This window comes from Vanellus vanellus (assembly GCF_965231255.1).
Source record: "Vanellus vanellus genome assembly, chromosome: 6".
NCBI classification, from domain to species: Eukaryota; Metazoa; Chordata; class Aves; order Charadriiformes; family Charadriidae; genus Vanellus; species Vanellus vanellus.
The window spans coordinates 13,663,506-13,686,075 of NC_138911.1; the positions used below are offsets into that span (position 1 = coordinate 13,663,506).

At 42.4% G+C, this 22,570-nt stretch overlaps 1 protein-coding gene across 2 annotated transcripts in view; it reads right to left on the reverse strand.

The window, feature by feature from the left end:
* Positions 1-596: 596 nt before the first annotated feature.
* Positions 597-22,570, reverse strand: part of TUB (TUB bipartite transcription factor) — a 70,053-nt gene continuing 48,079 nt past the window's right edge. For both annotated transcript variants that reach the window (XM_082484910.1, XM_082484909.1), the window contains 9 exons: positions 16,328-16,495; positions 12,602-12,673; positions 11,573-11,694; positions 10,481-10,672; positions 9,798-9,910; positions 8,552-8,666; positions 3,196-3,294; positions 2,621-2,792; positions 597-1,214 (listed from right to left, as the gene is read on the reverse strand). In XM_082484910.1, the coding sequence (XP_082341036.1) occupies positions 1,081-1,214; positions 2,621-2,792; positions 3,196-3,294; positions 8,552-8,666; positions 9,798-9,910; positions 10,481-10,672; positions 11,573-11,694; positions 12,602-12,673; positions 16,328-16,495 (1,187 nt within the window). In that variant the 3' untranslated portion in view covers positions 597-1,080. The remainder of the gene's footprint in view (positions 1,215-2,620; positions 2,793-3,195; positions 3,295-8,551; positions 8,667-9,797; positions 9,911-10,480; positions 10,673-11,572; positions 11,695-12,601; positions 12,674-16,327; positions 16,496-22,570) is intronic.

The window sequence follows — 22,570 nt, forward strand, 5'->3', positions numbered from 1 at the left end:
CAGTTTCCATCGATTTCAAGCGTTCTTACAATGGGAAATAAATATGAAAAGCGGTTGTTGCTGAAAGTCCAAAAAATGCAATCAACAAATTGTAAAAATCGCAAAAGGCCAGACAAATTTAATAAAATATTTCCATTTACCTTCCTCAGCTTTACACAGCCCGTTCAAAATAATAAGATTCTCTGTCGAGAGCCTTTATCCAACTGTTTATATCACTTCATACAAAATATGTGTTTGAATTACCACAGCAATACAAGGATATAAATTCCCAACACGCCACATGCCAGATTCAACATAAGTTTTGCTTTCTTGGCACCTAGACGTTCTCCTTTTCCTTTTCTGTGCTCCAAATACATTTCCATTTGAAACAAATTAAAAAGCATGTAGGTGTTAAAACATAATGACATCTTAGAATTCAAGTGACTTGTGCAACATTGTTTTGTGCTTTCTACTTCTCAATTTCCTCCTACTGCAATTAAAATCCATCATGCCCTTCTACATATACAATGGCAATGCATCGAGTTCAGTCCAGCACAGGTTTGCAACCCTCAGACTTGGCTTTATACTACACCAGATCCTTGCAAATTGAAAAAAAGTGCATCTTTTGTGTAATCTTTCTTTTACGTTGGACGATGCGAAGCTCTGATTAGTCGATGCAGGAATGCAACCTTGAGGTATGACTGCAGCCTCGGAATAATTCTTAAATGTAAAAAGAAATTTTTCGAGCGTGCGCGCCCTTTCTGGATTTAAAAAAGACACCGTTATAATGGTGCTAATAGAGCCACGGTACAGTACATCATGGCACATCTCCATAACATAATCAAGGACATGAGACAGAACTTCTATTTACACAAACTTGATGCCACTTCCAGAAAAATATGACAGAAAAAAAAAGGAAAACATTATTTCCTGAATGTCCTGAATTTTTAGAAGATTCCTTTTACTTTCTCTTCAACAAGAGTGGTCCTCCACAACTGCATTTTCCCTGACCTGTTTAGTATGGACCGTAAGTGACACCAGCAGGAATTGGGAATCGTATGGCAAACGGCTTCCTTTGAGAGGATGCTCGCCCATGCCCCTTTACTCACAAGCCAGCTTGCTGTCAAAACTCGAAAGGGCAATAGCAAAGGCTTGTAGCGCGCACATTGGGTAGTTGTAGTCCATGGTGAACACGTCCTCAGCCACGCGGCCAAACTGCATCACTATGTAGTCAGCTGCAAGACAGGTCATAAAAAGTGACAAAGCATTATTTTTGTTTGCAGCCCTGACTAAATAAGTACGCATTCAACATCATCCTCTGGCCCAGCTCAACCAAACACAAACAAAACATCCTCACTCATCAAACTTTGCAACACTTGTTCATACAAGTGGCTGTGCTGATACCAGAGGGAGAAGCAAGGAGAGCTTGCGTGAGGAACAGCTGAGTGATAAAGGACTGCAAGACTTGTTACTGTCTTCAAAAAAAAATTACACAGATAAAAAGTGCTTTTTTCAAACACGGAGAGAAAATTGCTTCTGTATAAAATGCTCAAGTCTTTTATATAGACCTAGTGCAGAGTTTCACACGTACCAAGAACCAATTAGTACTATTCCTACTTAACTTCAGGCAAGCGGACAAGCAAGAATAATGGGGGAAAAGAAGGCGTGATTGTGATCTAGACCTAACCGTGTCTCTCTGTTATATCGTATTCAGAAATTCTTCCTCAGCGTTTTTTCCCTTTTGTACTCTGTCAGCGAGAGGAAATCTCAGCCTCTTTCACAGTTTGAATGTTTCACTGTAGGAGCAGGTGTAATTGTTTCACCCTATAAAATGCAGCAAGCGCATACACCAACGTTCCAAACCCAGTGCTGCTCTCGGAGACTGGCACCGCCACTTTCACCAGTTTCCAATGTCCCCCGGCAGTCGAAGCACGGCACTGCTGTGGCCCAGTGCGCTCCGGCACCTCGTGACTACGCCTGCCTAAAGCCAGCGTAAAGTCGGGCAGTACCACTCCACTCGAGCACTCGTCTCTATCCCTGCTCCAATAACCGTAGCTGAGCCTGAGAAAGAAGGAGGCTGCACATCGCTGGCAGAAAGCAGCACATCGGTAAGGTGCTAGTGATGGTGTGAAGGGCAGTTCTGACATTTTCAGGGTGTCCTATAGGGCTAACGCTACAAAGAGCATTAATGGCAAAGTGGATGTGCGGTGGGACCGGTCTGACTGCCACCGTCTCCAGCTGGGCAGCGTTAGGGGGCCCACAGTGAAGAAAAAAAAAAAAACAAACAAGGAAGGACTGTGCGATACGAGTGCTGGAGCAGAGCGATTCTGCCCCACGGTCCTGCTTGACTGGAAGTACCGCAGCTCCGAGAGCAGAAACCACCCTGAGCTGTTGCTCAGTTCGTAAGCTGGGCAGCCAAGGGAGAAAACTAAGACAGCACAGAGCAGAATCACCTGTCTCAAGCACGAGCATTCCGACACCCAGCTTGCATCAATGTCACGGCCAGAAGGCAGAGCAGCGTTAAGCTGGACCCACATAACTAAATTAAACTCACTCAGGTAACAACACTAAGGGCAAAATCACCGCCAGGCTGCGTATGCAGTACTGTTTCAACACACCACAGACAAAGCGCTATACTTACGATCATTATCGTGAATAATTTGGAAGTTTTTCACCGAGGCCTGTGTGACTCGACCATGGAAATTTAAAACATAGGACTGAGTGTCGTCATTCCAGACGGGCGTTTTGTTATGCAGCTCAATGACGCTCTCCGTATTTTTGTTCTGCCATCTTGCAAGAAGCGTCTCATGTTCCTGCACACACCGCACATACACGCTTCAGTTTAACACTCTCGCAAGACAAAAAATAAACTCACAAAAAACCCCCACGTTCATAAATCTCAGCCCAAAGATTAAACTGTCACCCTCCTCCTTCAAAACAGTATCATCGAATAAAACAGAGAACTCTCAGTATCTTAATGCAAATGTGCATTCGAGTCCTTTCCATCGCTTGGAAAAGGTTAGCCGTACCTTTTGTTATCAAGATACATTATTATTTGTAATGCTTTTGTAAATCACAGAACTAGTCACACATCCCACTGTTCTGCAGTTGTTCAGATACTGTTTTCTCAACCTCAACACTTCAGAAATGCAAAAAACAACTCTAACTGGAAAAGAACTCAAGTAATTTTTATTGTTTATGGATGGTATGACTTACGTTTCGTGGTCTGATGGAAACTCTTTCGTGGTCCATATTCATTCCTGGTATGATCACACTCATTTTACGAGGTCCTTTAAACCCCAAGACATTTGTTTCCTAAAAAAGTTTAGAAAAGAGCTCATTATGTTTTGTATTTTTAAAGTTAGTTTCTTCAACAGAGGGACACAGTGGCAGCCCAGGAAAGTTACCTGTTAGCCAACTCAAAAAACATCTTGAAACTCCTACCATTCACTGGCACTGCCAGACATTCTAGCTTTGTCTTAGAAGCTCCGACAACAGGAAAAATGGAAATAGAGGGGGTTCCAAAAACACTCCTAGCGTTGGCTACCAGCAGCCTTAATACAATTTAAAAAGAAAAAAAAAAAAATCCCTTTGTTGAAAAAGGATATGAACTAACCAGATTGCTTGGCTACTGCTAGAACCCAAAATAAAGTAGTTGTAATTTAAAAATCATAAAATGCAGTCACACATTTTGATGAGAGACAAAATTAAATATATGGGACCAATTCCATTTATCCCAGAGCCAGGACAAAAGCAAACAAGAAGAAGCTGCCAGTAAAAGCATCTGTTAGCAGTGCTGTGGTTTTCAAAGTCTTCAGATACATTCTGCTTAGAGATGAGCGTGGTAAAAACCAAACACGTTAACATGAATGCAAATTTTCGAGCTGTGAAGGCAGGCAAAGTAAAAAATAAGATGGGCAGCGAAACCAAATCTGTGGAAAATCCAAGTTCTTCCATTAAACTTGACTGGATGCCTTTCTGACCAGCTTTTCACAAAGACGTTCCAGGATTGCACTATCCTCTCAAAACACAACCACTAAAATCTAAATAGGCCCAAAGTCTTATTTTTATCTGAGGCTTTCTCTTTTCCTCAGAAGAAAGTGGGGCCAAACATTTCAGTAAGCTGTCATCTACTTTTGAAAAAGGAAAAGTAAAGGGCAATATTTCCCAACCCACTCAGTAAAACCTGAATGCCTACCTTAGCATTAACTGCAGTAAATGAAACAGTGACACCTCTGAAAGTCCATCTCCTCATGTTTTGTGCTACTTTGGGGAGTTTTTTTTGTTGTGTTTTTTTGTTTGTTTGTTTTGGTTTTGTTTTTTGTTTTTTTTGGTCACTTGCATTTTTTCCCCTCCAGCTTTCCCCAGTGAACACACTGGGGCTGTGGACACACACTCAGGAATCTCAGGAAGGAAATTCCCATTGGCGCTGTTCTCAGCAACGTACCAGAAGGTGGCAAGAACTGGACACCCCCAGGCTCCAGCTGGTGTGGCTCTACCATTGGGACATTCAGAAGTGACATATTGGGATGCCTCTGCTTTTATGTATTTAATAGAAGTGTCCTGATTTTAAGGAACATTAAACTTTTAAAAACTTCTCTACTTTTACACGCAAAAATCCACACGTGTCAACTCAATGGAAACATCTGAAAATAACAGCCTAAAATTTACTCGTGCGGAAGTTTTGTCATCCATCAGACCTTTGAAATAACTTTGGTTGTTTCAGCAAACCATCTGGAGATTTTACACAACTCATTAAAGCTTTTCATGCATACAAGAAAAATTCCAGTGAGTTATTTTACTGAATGCTCTCGAAGCAATCCAGGTATATTCATGTATCTTCAGAACTATATACATTAATGTGAAGATTCGTTTTTGAATCACTTATGTCATGGCCTTTGGCAGAGTAAACCAATGTTATCAGTTCAGCTGGAAGCATATATTTGGTTCTGCATCACGGCGAGACTCAAACTAAAACGACTGCCAGCAGGTTTTATAAGCAGGAGAGACTCAGCACAGCAGAGGACAATTTCTAAGAAAAGATTCATGCTTATGCTTATTTTCCACTAACTACTGACAATTTTGATCTTCTCTGCAATGCCTTACAAGCTTTTCTTCTCATCAAGCTGCAGTTATGCTATATAGAATTAATTTAGATGCTGACTGGTTGAAGACATTGTTCAAGGTAAAATTAAATAACAGCGCTGAATCATTTCCCTCCCAGCAAGCAGTACTGTCACTGAAAAAACCCAGGACTATAGTCTTTGGATTTACTCGGAAACTCTAAAACCAATACTTCTGCCAGATGATAAGGGTATGGTTTCTCGTTGCATGTTACATCAATCACCAATTCTATCAAAAGTTTTACCGGCGAATGCTATCTGTTTGCTAAAATCAAGGTACAGCATTGAAATTCTACAAACTCGGAAATATGAGGAAAACAGTAGGGGCAAAAGAGGAGCTTTAATTAAGAGCAGACCTTTCCAATCTACCTGCTTCCAAATAAAATTAATTCCCCTTATCTCCCGTCTCGTTCCCCGTTTCTCTTTTATTTCCCTCCTCCACTATTTTGTGTGTGCAAATTCAAGACTACCAATGGCATTATTAGGGGGCCAAATTCTGATTTCACAGCATTTTAATGCCGCTGACAGTCTCGGTTCACACAGCAACTCAAAATAAGGGTTGTTAGCTGGCAGAGCCCCCTTGATTCAACCGGCACGCCAACGACTTAAATCAGCCGAGGACGTGGCCCAGCACTGCTCAGAAGCTGCACCCTCTGCCTTACCCCAACCAGTACGACGTTCCCGTGCGCGCGCGTCACAACAAACCGGGCTGAAAGAAGACGCAGCCTCTCCCCAGAGCTGCTTTTAAAACCTTACAGGCTCTCATAAAACTCTGTAAGCATTTCGCCACGGTGGCAGTAGCGGCCGCGCTGAAAGCGGCAAGGTGCGTATCCCAACAGCTCCCGGCAGATTCCCGATTTAATTACCCCAGTTTTCTTTCAGCCGCTTCCCCTTCGGGACTTGTCCCTAACATACTCTGTAGAAACTACCACTCCACAGAAAGCCCAAACGACAGAACCCACTACACGGGGGCACAACGCAAGCGGCTGAGGCCCGAGCAGAAAGAGGCAGGTTTATTCCTTTACGGAAACCCGAGTCACCCCTCAGAATACCCGCGGAATCTGACGCAAACTGAATTGTGAGCCGCTACGGACGCAAAGGAATCCAGCACAGAGAATCCCGGTACAGATGGTACAGTTACACCTCCCTGCTTCTCCACAAATTTTGCCAAGCGATTCGGGAATCGGCCATTAGGTGCTGCTGCAGGTTTATGAATCCGCCGGCCTGCCAGCGGCAGGGAGAGGAAAAATGGTTAACGGCACCTGGTGACACTCCGTCCTTGCCATAACTTTATTCCTGTTGCTTGAGACGTGCCCTAAGGTGAGCTCCCCAGCGAGAGTTCCCGACACGTTTATCCCACAGGTAACAATAGCTGCATCACCAGCTTCTGCCTGTATCAACCAGAGCTGAGATGATTCAGCAGGTGGGGCTCGGTAAGCTGGTGGAAGCGGGTACAGCTTGCTCTCCAGCTGGGTAACTCCATCGGGTGAGCTGAGAGACGGCGAGAGGCATAGTGGCGCTTCCAAAGTAGTCTTTATTATAGTTTTTGCTGCAGGAGAAACCTCCAGGCAGGAATTAAGAGGCTACCTCGGGACAAGGGTGTTTGGGGAGTGCTCATTTCTGGCACTCTTTGCTGTGGCTCTGCTGCAGGAACAATCATCTCACTTTAGCAAACCTAAACAGTAATGAACTAATTCCGATTTCCTTTTGTCCTCTGGCCATAGCACACCTGCAAGCCTGCTGCCTTTCTCCACGAGTATCAACATATCAAAGGAACGAGTCATTTTCTTATACAAATGTACAAGTTTTAAACTGCTGATCTCAAAATAGACACATATAAGCAGCTTATCTTAGCCACATTCTCCAAACGGTGGCCATGGTTCTGTTCTTTCCAACGCTCACACTTTTAATTACCTCTGCTGACTGCAACTGAGTTTTTTATTTGGTAACGTTAATGGTCCAGATGTCGTTGCCGTTGACTTAAACGAGCAACGCTTAAATTTTTCAATATACAACTTTTTTTTTTTTTAACTTTTTTTTTTTTGTTTTCTCCCTGTATTTCCACTTTCCACCAGAAGATTAGTTGCTTGGCTCCAGGGAATGCCCTCCTATATAAACCAGTAAAATTACCTTTATTAAACACGTAAGTTCTCCTAGGTTCCTACTGAAACTTTAGTCAAACTAAAGTAATTCAAGTAAATTCAAGAAAGCATAAGCTAAACTGACATCAGATCCTGGGCTCTCTTGTTAAATCCCGTTCGCTGGATTTTCTGGAATTCTCAGAGTTTCAGATCCAAAGGAATGGAAGGATATGTATGTGTGCCTGTCTGCAACTGTAGGCCATGCGCCTGAATAATATCACACGTGAACAAACACCCTACTTATACCGTGTTCACAGAAGAACTGCATCCTAAGCAGCAGGGAAAGAACATGTTAACAGCTCGTACTGCCACCCCTCAAGTGCTCTCAGCGCTCTGCATGGAAGGAACGACTCTCTGCTTTCCTTTTCACATGCCAAAATCTTTCAGACACGTCGCTCCCCACAACCTGAAGCCGACCTTTCCAGGAACGCGTTCTGTGCGTACGCGGGGTACGTGCTGGGATGGCCGGACCTCGATCTGACAGAGCTCCGGGCATCCTTCATTACAGCCCGGCAAGAACTTTTCAGAAAAGTAGTTCTTGGCTATTTTTGTCAGAAGTTGATGATTTGCGAAAACACAAAAATTTCTGTAGCAGTTTACGTATCGATTTTGACTGGAAGAGTTTCTTGGGCGCAGAGATTTCAGGACAGAAAGAATACTCTCACCAAAATAGTCATCCAGTAATCATGAAACAACAACAACTGGGTTTCAAGCCTTGATTGTCTGCATTGCTCCTGACGTGCCATGTACTGTCCTATAAGAGGCTGTTTTTTCTCATTCAATTGAATTTGGGGGTTTGTTTGCCCTTTGTTTGGGTTTTTTTCCTGGTAAAAAGGAGTTTCGGAATTTTCATCCCAGTCTCTCAGCCACTGCCGCAGACCTAGCTGTCCAGCTGACTTAGCTGTCCAGCTACCCGTGTTTTGGATCAGAGAGGCCTCCTCCAAAACGCCATTACAAACGATCGTACTTTAGCGCAGTAATCCCATGTGCACAACTCTTTCCAGTTCCAGAGGCTCCCTCAGACGGTGCCTGCGGGCTGGGAAGCATCCTACCCCTCCCAGAGGGTTACGTAAAAGCTCCAACACCCTCTGACCAAAAGCGAGAACTGGGCAACCTGGTTCCGTGCGCATCATTTTTTACCTCTGCTTTGCACCAAATTCCCTGCTTTCTCTAGTGAAGGTCAGCTCTTTGACTACATCGAAGGATGAATGCTGATTTACATAATCCTAAGGGAGAGGGAAATTCAGTGTGCTATTTCAGAAACCGAACTGCCCTTTCTTCCACATTTTGCCCGTGAGCAGTACTTACGTAACAAATGGCAGCTAGCTCCTGACGCAGGGTACTCGCCTCCAGGCTTGATGTTGTTTTCATTGGATTTACTCCATTGTCATAAACTGTAAACTTAGTTCCCATAAGATTTGATCTATCAAAAAAGAAAAAAAAAAAAAGAAAAAAAAAAAAAAAAAGGAAAATCCGACCACCGTTTGTCGGTAATGCCGCCCAAGACATCCATCCTTTACCCCATTGTAGCCCCAAAGGAAAGACAGGTAATATCGAGTACAAATAGGTTAATTCAAATCCCAACTAAATGGCAACTCCTGGATTAAAGGCCATAACAAAAATGTAAAGGTACAGGACAGCAGAGTATACGAAAGGGCCCTTATCATTACACTGAAGACTTCTCATGACATCTTGCAAACTAGTAAATTCAAGAAAGCACAAGGAAACTCTCGAGTGGGGTTATTTTGTGTGTTTTCTTGGTTTTTAAAATATGTTTGCTCTCTACAAAACTATCTGCTTTCTTACCTGACTACTAACTCTTAGAATACCGAGACTGATTTTCATAACGTTATAAATAAGATCAGTCTTTCCTATTTAAATGGAAATCACACCAAGGGGCACAAAATACAACTCAGAACATACTAAAACCACATTGTCCTTATTCTGCGTTTGCACTGCAATAAATAGTGCATGATGTTCCGAGATCCACGCAGGCAAATGGGAATTAGAAGCACAATCCCTTTCCTCGGGGACAGATGATCTAAGCGTACATTGAGAGGCTCCACGTAGGTATCAACGACAGACTGATGTACGATGGGGTGACAGACAGAAAAGAAAGAAGTGGTTCTTAAAGAATTCCACTACTTGTAAATAACTCTAATTAGAATCTTGAGAAAACGGGCAAAACTAAAGAGATTGAGATTGTCTAACAGACAGAACTTCCATTCCAAGGCATTTCTATCAATAGGGGCCAGCCACAATCTAGTCGTGCGCTCCTGAAAATCCCATTAAGGTAAGTTGTGCCCGTACACCCTGGAGAACCTGGCCTTTGAGCGTTTAAGAGCTTCAGTCCTGCTGACTTTTAATGAAATGCTACCTTGTAAGTACTTGAGATGTTTTGAAAACATGCCTTGGATACCGGTGAACTTTAAGACCGTTATCCCATGATGTAGTCAAGCCTCTAATCAAGAAGCCGTCGTGGCTTACAGGCTTCTTAATTTCAAATGAACTTTACATTTATATGAAGAAAATTCTTAGATGTATCGGTGTTTACCTCAATTTGCCAATAAAACTCTCTCCACCCCGAGACAGGTCGGTTGGGTCTATGGAGATGAGGTAATTAGAGGTTTTACTCTTCTTTCGTTTCCTTCCAGCTAACAGAAACACCTAAGCAGTGCAAAAAAACATATTCTAGAATGCCAAAGGGGTTAGCACACATCAACTCCTGCTTTGATATAAGGAAACCATGGGCAATTTTTCTGTCTTCCAGCATCAATAGCGAAGTAACGCAAGGTCTCCCGGGACTTAGCAAAAACCAGATAAAAATCTGGAAAGGGAAAGTGACTTCTCGGCCACTCAGTCCATTATTTATGGTTTAAATAATTAAATTTGTTCTATTTTGTTAAATGTTTCATTCTAAGTTGCTCTGGCTCTTCCAGATGAATTGAAAATAGATGCTTTTGAGGCCACAGAATGCAGAGAGCCCCAACTGCTGACTGTCACATAAAGGTGCCACGCATGGATTATTTAAGGCCAAAGATTAGACATATGAAGAAAGGCAGTAGAACAAAGTGATACAATTGTTTCGCTTTTGGAAGACTGTAGGGCAGATCTCAGTGAAAGTGAAAATACATTTTAAATCTAAGATTATATTTTCTTTGTAAGACTTCTTCAGGCTTTTAATAATTTCTTTAATATTCAGAAGCAACTGGTATGCCATTCAAGTTATTTTATGACCTTTTTACCATGCTCCCTTTCCAAGTGGAGGTAATAAGTAGGGTACATCCCTCGGTCCATTCCCTTCTTGTCTCTTGTGATTCTGCATTTGACAGTGACACCCTGTGGAGCAGGTCGTGCAGCAAATTCCTCCAGGTCATCGACATCTATAAGAGGCTCATTTGCGGAAGGACTGGGGGCTGAGGCCGCTTCCTAAAACAGTAAGCAAAACTCAGGTTTCCTCAACTTCGATTTACAAGGTTATAAGCACAAAGGAATGACATTTGGTAGAAGACACGCTTTAAAAAAATGAAAACAATGGACCTATTGTTTTCCCCCGTTCTGGTTCCTCAGCAGCTTTGAAGGCGGCTTATCAAGCTAAGGATCTCCCCCATCCAATCGGTCGAGCTCTTGGCTACCAAAGGGCCCCGGGAGCAGTTCTCTGCACCACTGATGCTGAGCGTACACACACATCTGGCAAAGCAGAACGGGGCGGCGGCACAGGCGGAGCGCCGTAACGTTACAAAGCAAACCCCGGCTCACACCTTCCCATCTCACCACACTTCTTTCGTCAGAAAGGCCACACACCCAAGGACAACGACGGCCTCCGAGGAAAGGAAGAAATGGCACAGGGAGAGAGAGATTAAGCTAGATAGAGACGTAAGAGAGATGAGAATTCAGTGGGGTATATAAAAGAGTGGGGCACCATCAACTGGTTTAGCAAGAGCTTGCGATTTAGAATATCTGAACAGGCCAAAGTTATTTTATGTTCGCATGGTAGTGGTGAGAACAGGGTGGGAAAACGCTCAGAAAATGGCAATAGAAACCAAAGAGCCTTCTGAGCACCTGCAAGAGGTAGAAAGGTAAATATTTACTGTTTACCTTTCCCTTCATTCAAGTTCAGACAATATTTGCTATTCTAGCCTCCAAGTCAGTATTTTCCTTGCTTGCTCCTGAGAACCCTGAGAGCTATCGCAGTAAATCACCGCGGAGATACTCTAGTGCATACTAAAAACAGACCAAGAAAGCCGCCAGGCCTCTCCTGACTGCACTCTGAAATCACACAGCACGTACAGCAGCCCGCACGCTCCTTCTGCGGCACTCAGCCCTTACCTTATTGGACTTCTTGCTCGTGGCAGAACCAGGCCGGGTGTTACTGTTCAACTGTGAAGAACTGGAGCTGTCTTCATCTTCCTCATCTTCTTCCTCATCAAAATTCATGCTGCTCGAAATGCCTGAAGAGGAAGCAGCGCGGTTGTGTGAAATAGTAGTGCGTTAAAGCTGTCCATACTTGCTGCAAAACATCACTTCTTATCGTGTTGCACCCTTAGGCTCACAGGTGAGAGAGGGGCTCACGGTGGGAGGCACTGTACACACACGTGGGTGAGACAGCACCTGCCCCGAGAAGCCAAAACATTTCAGCAAACCAGAAAGGAAATATCATGGTTTCCAGTCCACAGTGAGGATCGAATTACCCAGGGATACAGCGAGGAATTAAATTCAGCTCTTCTTCAGCCAGTCAAGTACTTCAAACGCAACACAAAACCTTAAACCGGAATTGGAGCTGAGCGGACAACCTATCGCAGCCATTTGGAAACCTTAACAATTAAAATACGAGCCCTTCTGCAGCACGCTTTCAACTGTTCCTATGTGATCCGCTGAAGAGCAGATCTTAGACTGAGAAGAAACACTCACATCAAGGAAATATTCTCATGCATATTTATTTCATGTAAAAAACAGTATCAGCCCAGGCCAAAGGAATTGCCTTACAGCACTTAAAAATTTGACTTTATAAGAATTCAAAACCTCAGACATTTCAAAGGGAAACAAAACTTAGAACATCAAATAGGACTCAGCAGCAGAAAGCGTCAATGGTGGGACATTTGCAAGCCTAGTTTTTCAAGGAGCATCATGCAGATGAAGCCACCCTCTATTCAGGTTCAAACTCTATGTACCACATATTAGAGGCTAACTACACAATATTTTTCCTAAAAAAAAAATAAATAAATAAAAAAATAAAAAAAAATCACTTGGTCCAGAATTTCCACTATTGGTAAGTTCAATGCAGAAGGACAAATGAAATGCAAAGATTTCCAGAGCCAAGCAGCATGGGCATAATTAACTTTTTCCTTCTGTACTTACCAGGAACATGATCCAGGGCGACAAGACTGGATTGGGAGGTGGAAGAGGACCAGGATGTATTTGCATGGGGATCTGGGAAAGGAAAAAATCCGTGGGCTTGATTCTGCAAACCCTTAATTGAGTGAACAAGCCTAACTTGCCAACAGGACTCCACACAGGGCTAAAGGCTTACTGGATGGGGCCATAATGCTGCTGCCTGAATTCTCAATAACGGACATTCTACCTTTCTGCGCAATCAAATTCACCTTCTACCTGCTTCTACCTGCTGTCACCTTCTTTTTTTAGTACTTCGAATAGAGTCAAAAAGCCGCGGATCACAGAGCTGAAGCTTCAGAAAACATCACCCACGCTGAATGGTTGTGCCACAGAGCCGTTTGGGCACGATGTGCCCTACATGGTAGGGTTTTGGCCCACTTTTGAATCCTAACACAAAAAAAACCCCAAGCCACTGATCGACACAAGTGATATACACATATTCTGAACAAATATTCAGTCAGTAACATGGAAGAAGGTATATATGACTCATATTCAGATGGCCTAATTTAATTCTACCGAAATCCCTGTGCCCAGTGTGTCCGCATCACCTGTGTCAGGCTCTCTCAACTGCGCTTCCGGGAGCGCCAGGGCTACACACAGAGACGTTCATGCAGCTTAGTCTTTGGGATTATGAGCTTGGTCTGCAACAAGCAGAGACTGAACCAAACTGATGTACAGAAATATAAACGTCAGAGACAGTATCAGTAGTGGTTTTCTTCGTTTCAAATTTTAGAATGGAACAAGAGAAAAAGAGACACCAAAAAAAAGGCATTTAAATACTTTTTATGTTATTGCTGCTTCCAATAACTTCAACGCATATCCCTTTTGACACCAGATGCACACCGGATAGCGAAACAACAGCGGAGTAGTAAAAGCGAGTGTATAACGGTAAAACAGAAGCATATGCAATGCAACGCTTGCATTCCATTCAGCTGCACCGTAAACGGTCTCGTTATCCACTTCTTCAGTTCCCCCAGACTGGACATACACCACACAGCACGACAGCAAAGTGTTTCGATAGGATCTGGTTATGCAAGGGAGGCCCGAGTTCACAGGTCAACAGATATTTTCAAAGCCTGCAGAACTCGCTCATTATTAATCACACACTCGTTAATCACAAGCATTATTTCGTAATAACGACAACCACGTTCCAGGCAACGACGCATGGGTAAGAGACAGTCCATCTCCTCAGCTGGCAGCTGTGCAGTAACGCCATACTTCATATGCACAGACGTAATCGGTTTATTTCTACATCCACGCTCACTCTTTCACCACCACTATTTTGGTGGTGAAAATTCCGTGCTAGCCTTAGAAAAGTCTCCACTCATGACCTGTGGGGATGAATGCTTCAGAGAGCCCCTGTTTTGTCTTTGAATCCAGAGATCAAATCTATTCCTTCCCTAAGTCTCAGAAACAGTTGTAACTTCAGGTGGCAAAGAAGAACTAAGACCAAATTGTTCATTCCAAGTCTTTACGGAGACATATAGGAAGCTGATAAATGTGAAGTATAAACGCTAGTTATTCACTGTTAAAACTTATGGAAGTCTGGCTCTGTCCTAGTGACTCATTTGGCAGAGAGGAACTCTACATATTAAGACTTCTGAAATCAAAAGGGCAAATATTTCCTACAGGAAGAAAATGATTCTAGTACAGCAATTTCTATCAGATGGAGAAATTAAATAAAACATTTGGCATTTTCTTGCAAGTGCCATATTCTTTTCACACTCAGGTAGCCTATAACCTCTAGTCTTGTAACAGAACTTGTCTCGCTGGGGAAGCGGAGACGTGCTGAGAGAGGCTTCTCTCCACGAAGGTAGTGTCAAAGAGCAGAACGGGCACAAATCGGGCTACGCAAATCTGATGGGATTCAGCCTTTCCCATTAGGCCAGTTAGCATTTATCTCTGTGTTCTTCTCCTTTTGCTCCTATCCCATGCAAGAGAAGGACTGACGGGAGACAGCAATTCTAAGTGCTTTTCAGACCAACGGGGACGTGCCAGTAAGGATGCGCCACAAGCAGCGAAGCGGCAGTGGGAATCCACGTGAAAAGCCCTAATTCTGCGCAAAGTTTCCCATGAATAATGGGATACTTAGAACTTTCTAATAAACCTCCTCTGCTGGTATCAAGTGGCAAACCATACACGCATAGTAAAAATATTTATGGAGATGCTGCTAGTTGCAGTCTTGTCTTAATATCTTTCTTTGTTTCTCACAGAGCATAGCTCTGTTGTCAATAAAAATGAGTAAACCTCAGCATTCCCATGTCGTCCCCCTCGTCGCCCCCCCAACTTGAAGCATACTAGAGGTCCACTCTTAGCAGTGCCTATTATGATCAGGGGTATACTTAGACCCAGTAAAAAAAGGTGATATTGTACAGTTAAGAACACAAAGCAACAAAGCAAAATAAAACCAAATCAAAACAAACCCCACTGCTTCTTTTAAAAAATAAACAAACAAGAAAAAAAAAAAAAGAGAAGAATAAAAATATATCTTAACCTGGAAAAAAACCTCAAAAATAGAAATGGCCCCCAGAGTAAAAATCTGAGTGCTCTGACCTAATTTGAGAAGTCAGTTGATAGTTTTTCAGTCAATCAGCTTTAGCAAGTAGTGTGCCTAATGATTAAATATTCTGAGCCATGGTCTAAGGCAACACAATCACCACACAGATCAGAACTCATTAGCCATGCCAACATCCCTCTGACTCCGATGCCCAGGAAATACCACACTTGGAGAAAATCTGCCCATTTCAGCTGAAGCTGCTCACATCTGCAGAGTAACGTCCCAGAAAAAAATGAACGTTAGTGAGAACTGCTCTGCAGACAAGAGGCGGGCATTTAGGTATGAATAGTCTATTCTAGAAGAGTCAAGTTTGCACTTACATTCTGCTCTTTATACACAAAGAATTTATTCTTAAAGCATCAGAACGCTCTTGGCTTGAGCCATCTTTGCTTCAAAAGCTGTACACTGAAGAAGAACAACCCCAAAGCAAATGCTTTCAGAAATAGCTTTGTGAGGATTTTTGGATTTTTTTTCCTTCCTACAGTTAATGTCCAATGAGAGACAATAACAGTGCAGGAAGGAAGAGACGGATGCATGAATGTGTACATACACAATCGATCTCCCAAATCATGGGTGCCTCTAGAAAAAAAACAAAAAACAAACCAAAACATTCCAGAACAGTTGAGGACTATGCATGGGAAATGCTGCAGAATACACAGTGCTGTAATTTTCACCTCTGCAAGCACAAACACACATTATGAAAACAAGAACAATATTTAACTGACACCACAACTAAATCCAATATTCTAGTTTAGTTTGAATGTTGCTATTCTGTACTTTCTTTTTTAACCCTCAAGTAAGTGGTTTCCAGCGTTATACAATACAAAAAGGTGAACAGATGGATATGAGCATTAGCATCTGCCTGGTACCTTAATAGCAGCACTGCACTGCAGATGGGAAAGTCACATCCCTGAGAGCCTGGAGAGCTCTTGTTCCTTGGGACAAGAGAGAACTTCATTTTTTTTTTATTTTTTTTTTTTTTTAGATAATAGAATAGAGCCTAACAGGCTCTCAGGAAAATAAATACAGAGTTATAATCTCTCCTTAGGCTAGGGCTGAGAGTGAGAACAGGAAAAGAAGTCAATGTACATAAAGCAAGCAATAAGAACACGAGGGCAGCTTTGGCTACTTACCTTTTTTCTGCATTGCTGTTCTAAGATCTTGTTTGCTTTGCTGTTGTTGGCCGCTAGCCATTTTCTCTCCATCATCTTCATCATGACTAGACTGTCCAACAGTGAGAATCTGCACTTGACTTCCTATCTTCTGAACATCATCTTGAAAAGCAGCTGGGCCATCAATCCCTGTCAGGCAACAGCAAAAGCCTTACTTGTCTTTGTGTCAAGAAGTGACTGAAAAGAGAATCGCTCACTTACAAAAAGCATCTTTTCTAAGAATCAGAGATCAGAGGTTCACAGTCAATAATATTTCTAGACTTAAACAAGACTAAACTAGCTTCCAAGGCAAGCATCTTACTTCCCACATACCGCATTAGAGAATCTCCAAGAGGCGATCAGGATGTCACTCTTGCCCTCCTCAGCCCCAAAGCACATCCATCCATGCACCAGAAACACAGAAAAATACACAGAAAAGGAATCGACTGGAGAGGACCGACAAAGAAAACAGACGCAGCTTTCATAAAGACACGGAACTGGTCCGGAAACAGATAAACCTGAGTCCCAGATTATGCCATATCCCCTAATAAGCAACACTCCTATTACGAAACGATGCTCCACAGTTTCAGAAACCTGGAAAATCCACCAAGTAGATCTAGCAGGGTACAGAACACAAAGAGCAGCACATTAACAAGCCTAAATATGCCTACTGAGTCAGTAAATTGCTATACAGTTAAAACATCAGAGTGAAACTATAAAGAAGATAACACGTGTTTCCTGGAACCTCCATCCTCCGAGATGCTCAAATCCCGACCGGGCACGGTCCTGGGCAACCTGCTGTGAGCAGGGGTTCCAGCCTCAGCCACGCTGCCATTCTCTGGCTGCCGGTGACAGCCAGAAAGAAACTGTTTACCTCCTTAAGGCTGTAATTCGCCTCCGAAGAGAGAAAAATGAAGATACGGGATGGGGTGTGTTCTTATCACAAGCTAACTTCATTTTTTTCTTCAGGACAGCGAGTTAAAAATTCAGATTGCAAAGGTACTTCAGCTCTTAGTTAAGACTTAGTGCTGGTATGTATTACTAAATTAGCTACATAAAACCGGTAATATTATCACGTACAGACATAGTAAATAACGTTGGCCTGTACACTGTTGCTGTTCTGAAATTTTTGTTAATAAGCAAGCAACATTGCGGAGAATTAGCGAGCGTTACAAAGAGCTACTTCAGTAGAAGAATACGGTGCTTCTCGCACCAAACAGAGCTGAGTAAATCCTGTAAGAAGGAGCTGTAGGGATTGGGATTTTTTCAGACTGTGATCTGTAGCAGAAGTCTGCAAGAACACCATTTCAACCCGCTTTGCCAGCAGCTGTCAACTTGCATTAAAAGACAACTGGATTATTCGTTTAGCACGCTTAACCGCGCTTCGCCGTATTTGCTGTCACTGCCACTGCAATACGAAGCACAAGTGGAAAAGAGAGTGGTTCCCACCCTCAGGAACAGGAGCAGCGCTGGCTGTGCAACTCCATAACAAAATGCAGTCCGACACTGCAGAAGTATTGAATTCCCACACTTCGAGACCACGAGGAATTATTGACTCATCTGCGTCACACAGACCCTTATTCTGGCAATTTTTGCACCGACCCTGTAAATTCTGATTTACTTACAGTAAACCTAGCGACAACTAACAACAAATAAACAATCTGTCCATCCAACCTTGAAGGACTCAATAAAGTCCATGGAAGCGTTTCTGTCGTGTCGGTAGGATGACAATTTCAGACAGAAGCTCTGTGTGGTGCAGAATGAACAGTGTGATTCCCTATGTTGCAGGTATAATACAGCAGCGAACAGAATAGCATTTTTCTTAAAAGTTATCTCAGGATAAGCACTACAGCGAAGGTGCTCTAGAACAGACAGGCAGCTGCTCAGATCCACTGTGGTATTTTTCACAGCTTTAACCATATTAACCATCACCATTAAAGTGGCTGCCTAAAGTTAGAGTCTTACCTTAATACTCCGAATTTCAAAAGTGTTAAGCATCCCCGAGTTTAACAAGATGCTCGTACCTCATGCATATCTCTCTGGCCCCTTATTAAGCTCTGGATGATACGAACCTAATTTTGAGAATCCATTTCAAAAGGAACAAAACCACCTTAATTATTCTTCTTCAAAGCAGACATTGATCTGCAGCAAACGAAATGCCTTCGGCAGCATTAGGCATTGCACTGAGGCGGCTTTTTCCTGATGCCTGCAGAACATCTGCGCTCACATCCTGTGCTGTCAGGAACATCACGTATTATTAGGCATTAGGACAAAGGCTACACCGGCAGGTCATACTTTTAGAGAAGAAAAATCAATTTCAGCATTCTGAAGAGTGCATCACTGGTAGAGTGTGTTATTAAGCATTACGAATGGTTCCACCGGTGACCCCATTTAAGGGAATGGTAGATGTAGCCAGACAGAGAGGGGGGAAAAAAAAGAACCTCTGCTGCATTAGAATACTGTAGACAGTTCGTGGGAAATGCAGCATTAACTACGTAATATTTCTGTGCGTGCACACAAATAGGTAGGTATATAGGCAGGTGTAAAAAACGCAAGCACACACACGCGTTTCTTTTTTCTGTATCACAAGATATAAGTGTGTCTTTGTAAGTCAGAGTTCAAAAGGCAGCTTTACCACCACATACCTCACGTCTGAACACAATTCCCAGCTTGCATAATCGTGACACTCAAGGTGGATCTCTCCCTACGTTCTCACTTTCTTTGCCTCGCTGACTCCTTTTCACCCGCTTACTGGAAGGATGGTTCACTGTGCTATAAAACAAACCATTCGTGTCTATAGTTATAAGTTTCCCGGTTTAAGGACGGGGTCAAAAGAGGCAAAGAAGCTGAGCAGGCTGTGCCAAAAAGAAAGTCTGTATTGCTGCAGTCAGCATTTTCTACAGCTTTTCCCAAAAATCAGGTAGAAAAAAAAAAAAAAAAAAAAACAAACCCAACTGATAGAGATGTCCTTGAATACCTGCTAAAAAGAAAAGGGAATTTTTGAGAGGCAACTGTGAAGGAGGGCAGGGAGGAAAGAGGAAGACTGAAACAACTCCCAGAATACCAGTCCTTTCAGTAAATGCCTTCTGGTAAACTTTGACATGGTCAAGTCTCAGATGAAACCCAGAGGTACCAGAAATGAAAACAACAAGATAACGAAAAAAAATGCAACAGAAAATTGGCATTCGCTGGCATTTCCATCCTACAACCTACTGTTTATCAATGCCTGTATTCTGTTAGCACCTAAAATCTTCTAGACAATATTTATAGACAGTACCATGCTCTTAAAAGCTGGTAATCTAAACTACCACGTAGAAATGTTTTTATAACCCGAATTCTAAGAAATTCAAAATACATTAGGTGGACATGCACTTAACTTTGACCTCAGGTATGGGATTTTTAGATAAGTTTTTTTTTGCTGTTGCTTTAAACACACAAAATGTTAACTATCTACACAAAAAAAAAAAAAATAATCACAAGATCCAGGTCTTGAATGAGGGGAGAGAGAAAAAGGTATGGGAAAAATAAAGAAGATAACTGCTACTGAAAGCCTTGGGAAAGGAATAAAGTGGTGAAATTTTGCTTAGTGTTTATAACATATGAGAAACAAATAGAAGCTTTCATGCATTTTATGATAGCACATTATGCCTTTTTGAAATGCCAGCTTCTAATGGATGGACCAACAACCTAAAAACCATTCAGCCTCACTGGATTTAGTAACGACAATACATTTCGAGGATATAAAGTCAAAATCTCGTTTTATTGTTCCAATACAGTAATTAAAAGAAATCTCTTTATGGGAGAGTCACCAGGCATACTTCTCTCTATCCTACATCACCAGCAGCTTTCTGCTGAACAACTTCCAACTATGTTGCTACGCCCTATAGATAGATGCTAAAATGAATATAGATGAGCCATCTCAGTTCTATTAGATGTAGTTATCAAATTTCTTTCCGGTAAACTAAGTAAGTACAGACTACTCGGGGTGGAGGTTATAGATCCTGAAGGATATCCCCCCTCCTTGGCCCTACAGATCTAGAGGTTGGTTTTGGGGTGTTCCCCCCCCCCCCCCCCCCCCCCCCCCCCAAAATAGCACTAGGAGAGCCTTACAAGTGCATTTCTGGGTATCCATTTGAGCCTCATGCATTTTTATTTCAGCTTCACAATCTTCAAAATGATTTTGCAGAAAAGAAATACGCTTCCTGATCCTATTTGCAAGTGGGAAACTAAGGTTATGGTCACGCTGAACACAAGGCTTAGGTCCGTCTGTTGATTAGTCCCGTCTAAACCCAGAATCTGTAACAGAATAGATCCGAGTGGAACTTCCTCTCAAAACTGGACAGAAATTCAGCATTTCCAGACACCCCAGAGAAATTCTCAAAGTCATCAGAGTCTAATGACACTATAATATTACAGCAGAATAAGAAAATGAAAGACAATAGGCCAGAACCGCAATGTTGATTACTTCATTGCTCAAGAGATAATCAAGAAAAGAGTATTTAAAATATTTAGGGGGCTGAGGAGCAGGGGGGGAGAAGGTCAAAGAGGAGGAAAAGACGACATACTACCAAGCTCCATATGACCAGGGAAAGTTCAGAGGGGCAGCTGATATATGTGGCCACCACTCATAAATGAGCACGAGACCAAATATGAGGAAAGATTTTCCTGTCTGACAACAGCGCACGACGCACAATGGCAGTCTTGCAAAAATTAGTTACGGATTAAATACGTGACAAACTACCCAGCAGCAAACTACAGGCATAAGCATAGTGAGTCAGCTCTCCAAAACATTATTTAAGTATTTGACTACATACTCCATGAATCCCCAGTAATTGGATCTTGCAGGAAAAGAATCTACTTGTATTTATATACATCGTGTTCCTCTCGGCATGTATTTATACATGCAAACGTTTTGCTGTGAAAATGTTATCAGCAAATGTTGTTTCCTCTTGGTTCTTTTGCGTGAACTTGTAAGTACAGGAAAGACTGATTAAGTGGTTATTTACAGAGAGTCTTTACTGCACCTAGGACCCCATGAAAAGGCAGATTTTTAAATTATTTGAAAATAACTGTTATAATAAATTAAGAATTTCTTCATAGGACATTTGCAAACTAAGAAAGAAACTAAAAAGAGAAGTATCGCACATCAGAGACTACTACTTGAGCTCAGTGACCGAATGGGAAACGCGAGTACTTATCAGGAAATGAACATAGCATAGAAAACAAGTATTTCTGTCCCGACTTTACAAACTGCAGGATACAAAAATTCTTGGTCGCACTTTATAAAGCATTTAAGACACAAATTCAACATACAAAGCCAGGCATATTGCTCGCAGACTATGTTTTAAGCATATGCTTGAGCCCGTTGCAGATCAGATCTGAAGAGCTGACCGAGGTCGGGCAGAAGGTCTCTGGAAGAGAAAATCTCAGGCCACATTTTCTGACCTCTGTTACATACAAGAAGGGTTCTACAACGAATATGCCCTTCCTCTACAAACATGCTGCCAGCAAAGGCAGGCACACTAAAAAATTTCCCCCCCCCCTTGTTTGTTATTTTTTTTTTTTTTTAAAACGTGCCTTCAAAGGCAAGCTACCCGGTTGGATAAGGCACTGGTCTGACACAGAAGTCATATGCACGTGGACAACACTCAAGGCTGCGGCCAGCAGCAACGCTGCCATTGTCGTTGCCCTTCAAGAACACGGCAGAGCAGCTCTTCCTCCAACTTCGGGACAGCAGCGTAACCCTTCAAAGGCCGGCTGGCGTGCTCCGAGGTCAAAGACGGGGAAGCCCATCCTCAGAGAAATTTGTTCTTTTTAGATCGGCACCGGGACAAATATAATTTCCATCCCTTAAAGAGCTTGGCTTAAAGCTAAGCCTACTTCTGCTTTTATTGTCTCAAGTGATCTACATTTTAAGTTTAAAAGACAAAACAACAATTGATTATTTTTTTTTGGAAATCTGCATTTATCAAGAAGTGTGACCACTGAGTATAACAACATTTACCTCCAGAACAGTGGTAGAAGAAGGTAGTATTGCACAAATCAATAGGTGAAAAAGGTTACTTCTCACAATGATTGCCTAGGAAGCTCTAATAAAATGGCTAGAATATAAATATCAGGAAATTACATCTCCTAGAAATGTAGAACGCCACCGCTTTAAAAAAAAAAAATTAAAAAATCAACACCAACACCCCACCCCCTCCGTCCCCCTCCCCACGCAAAAGG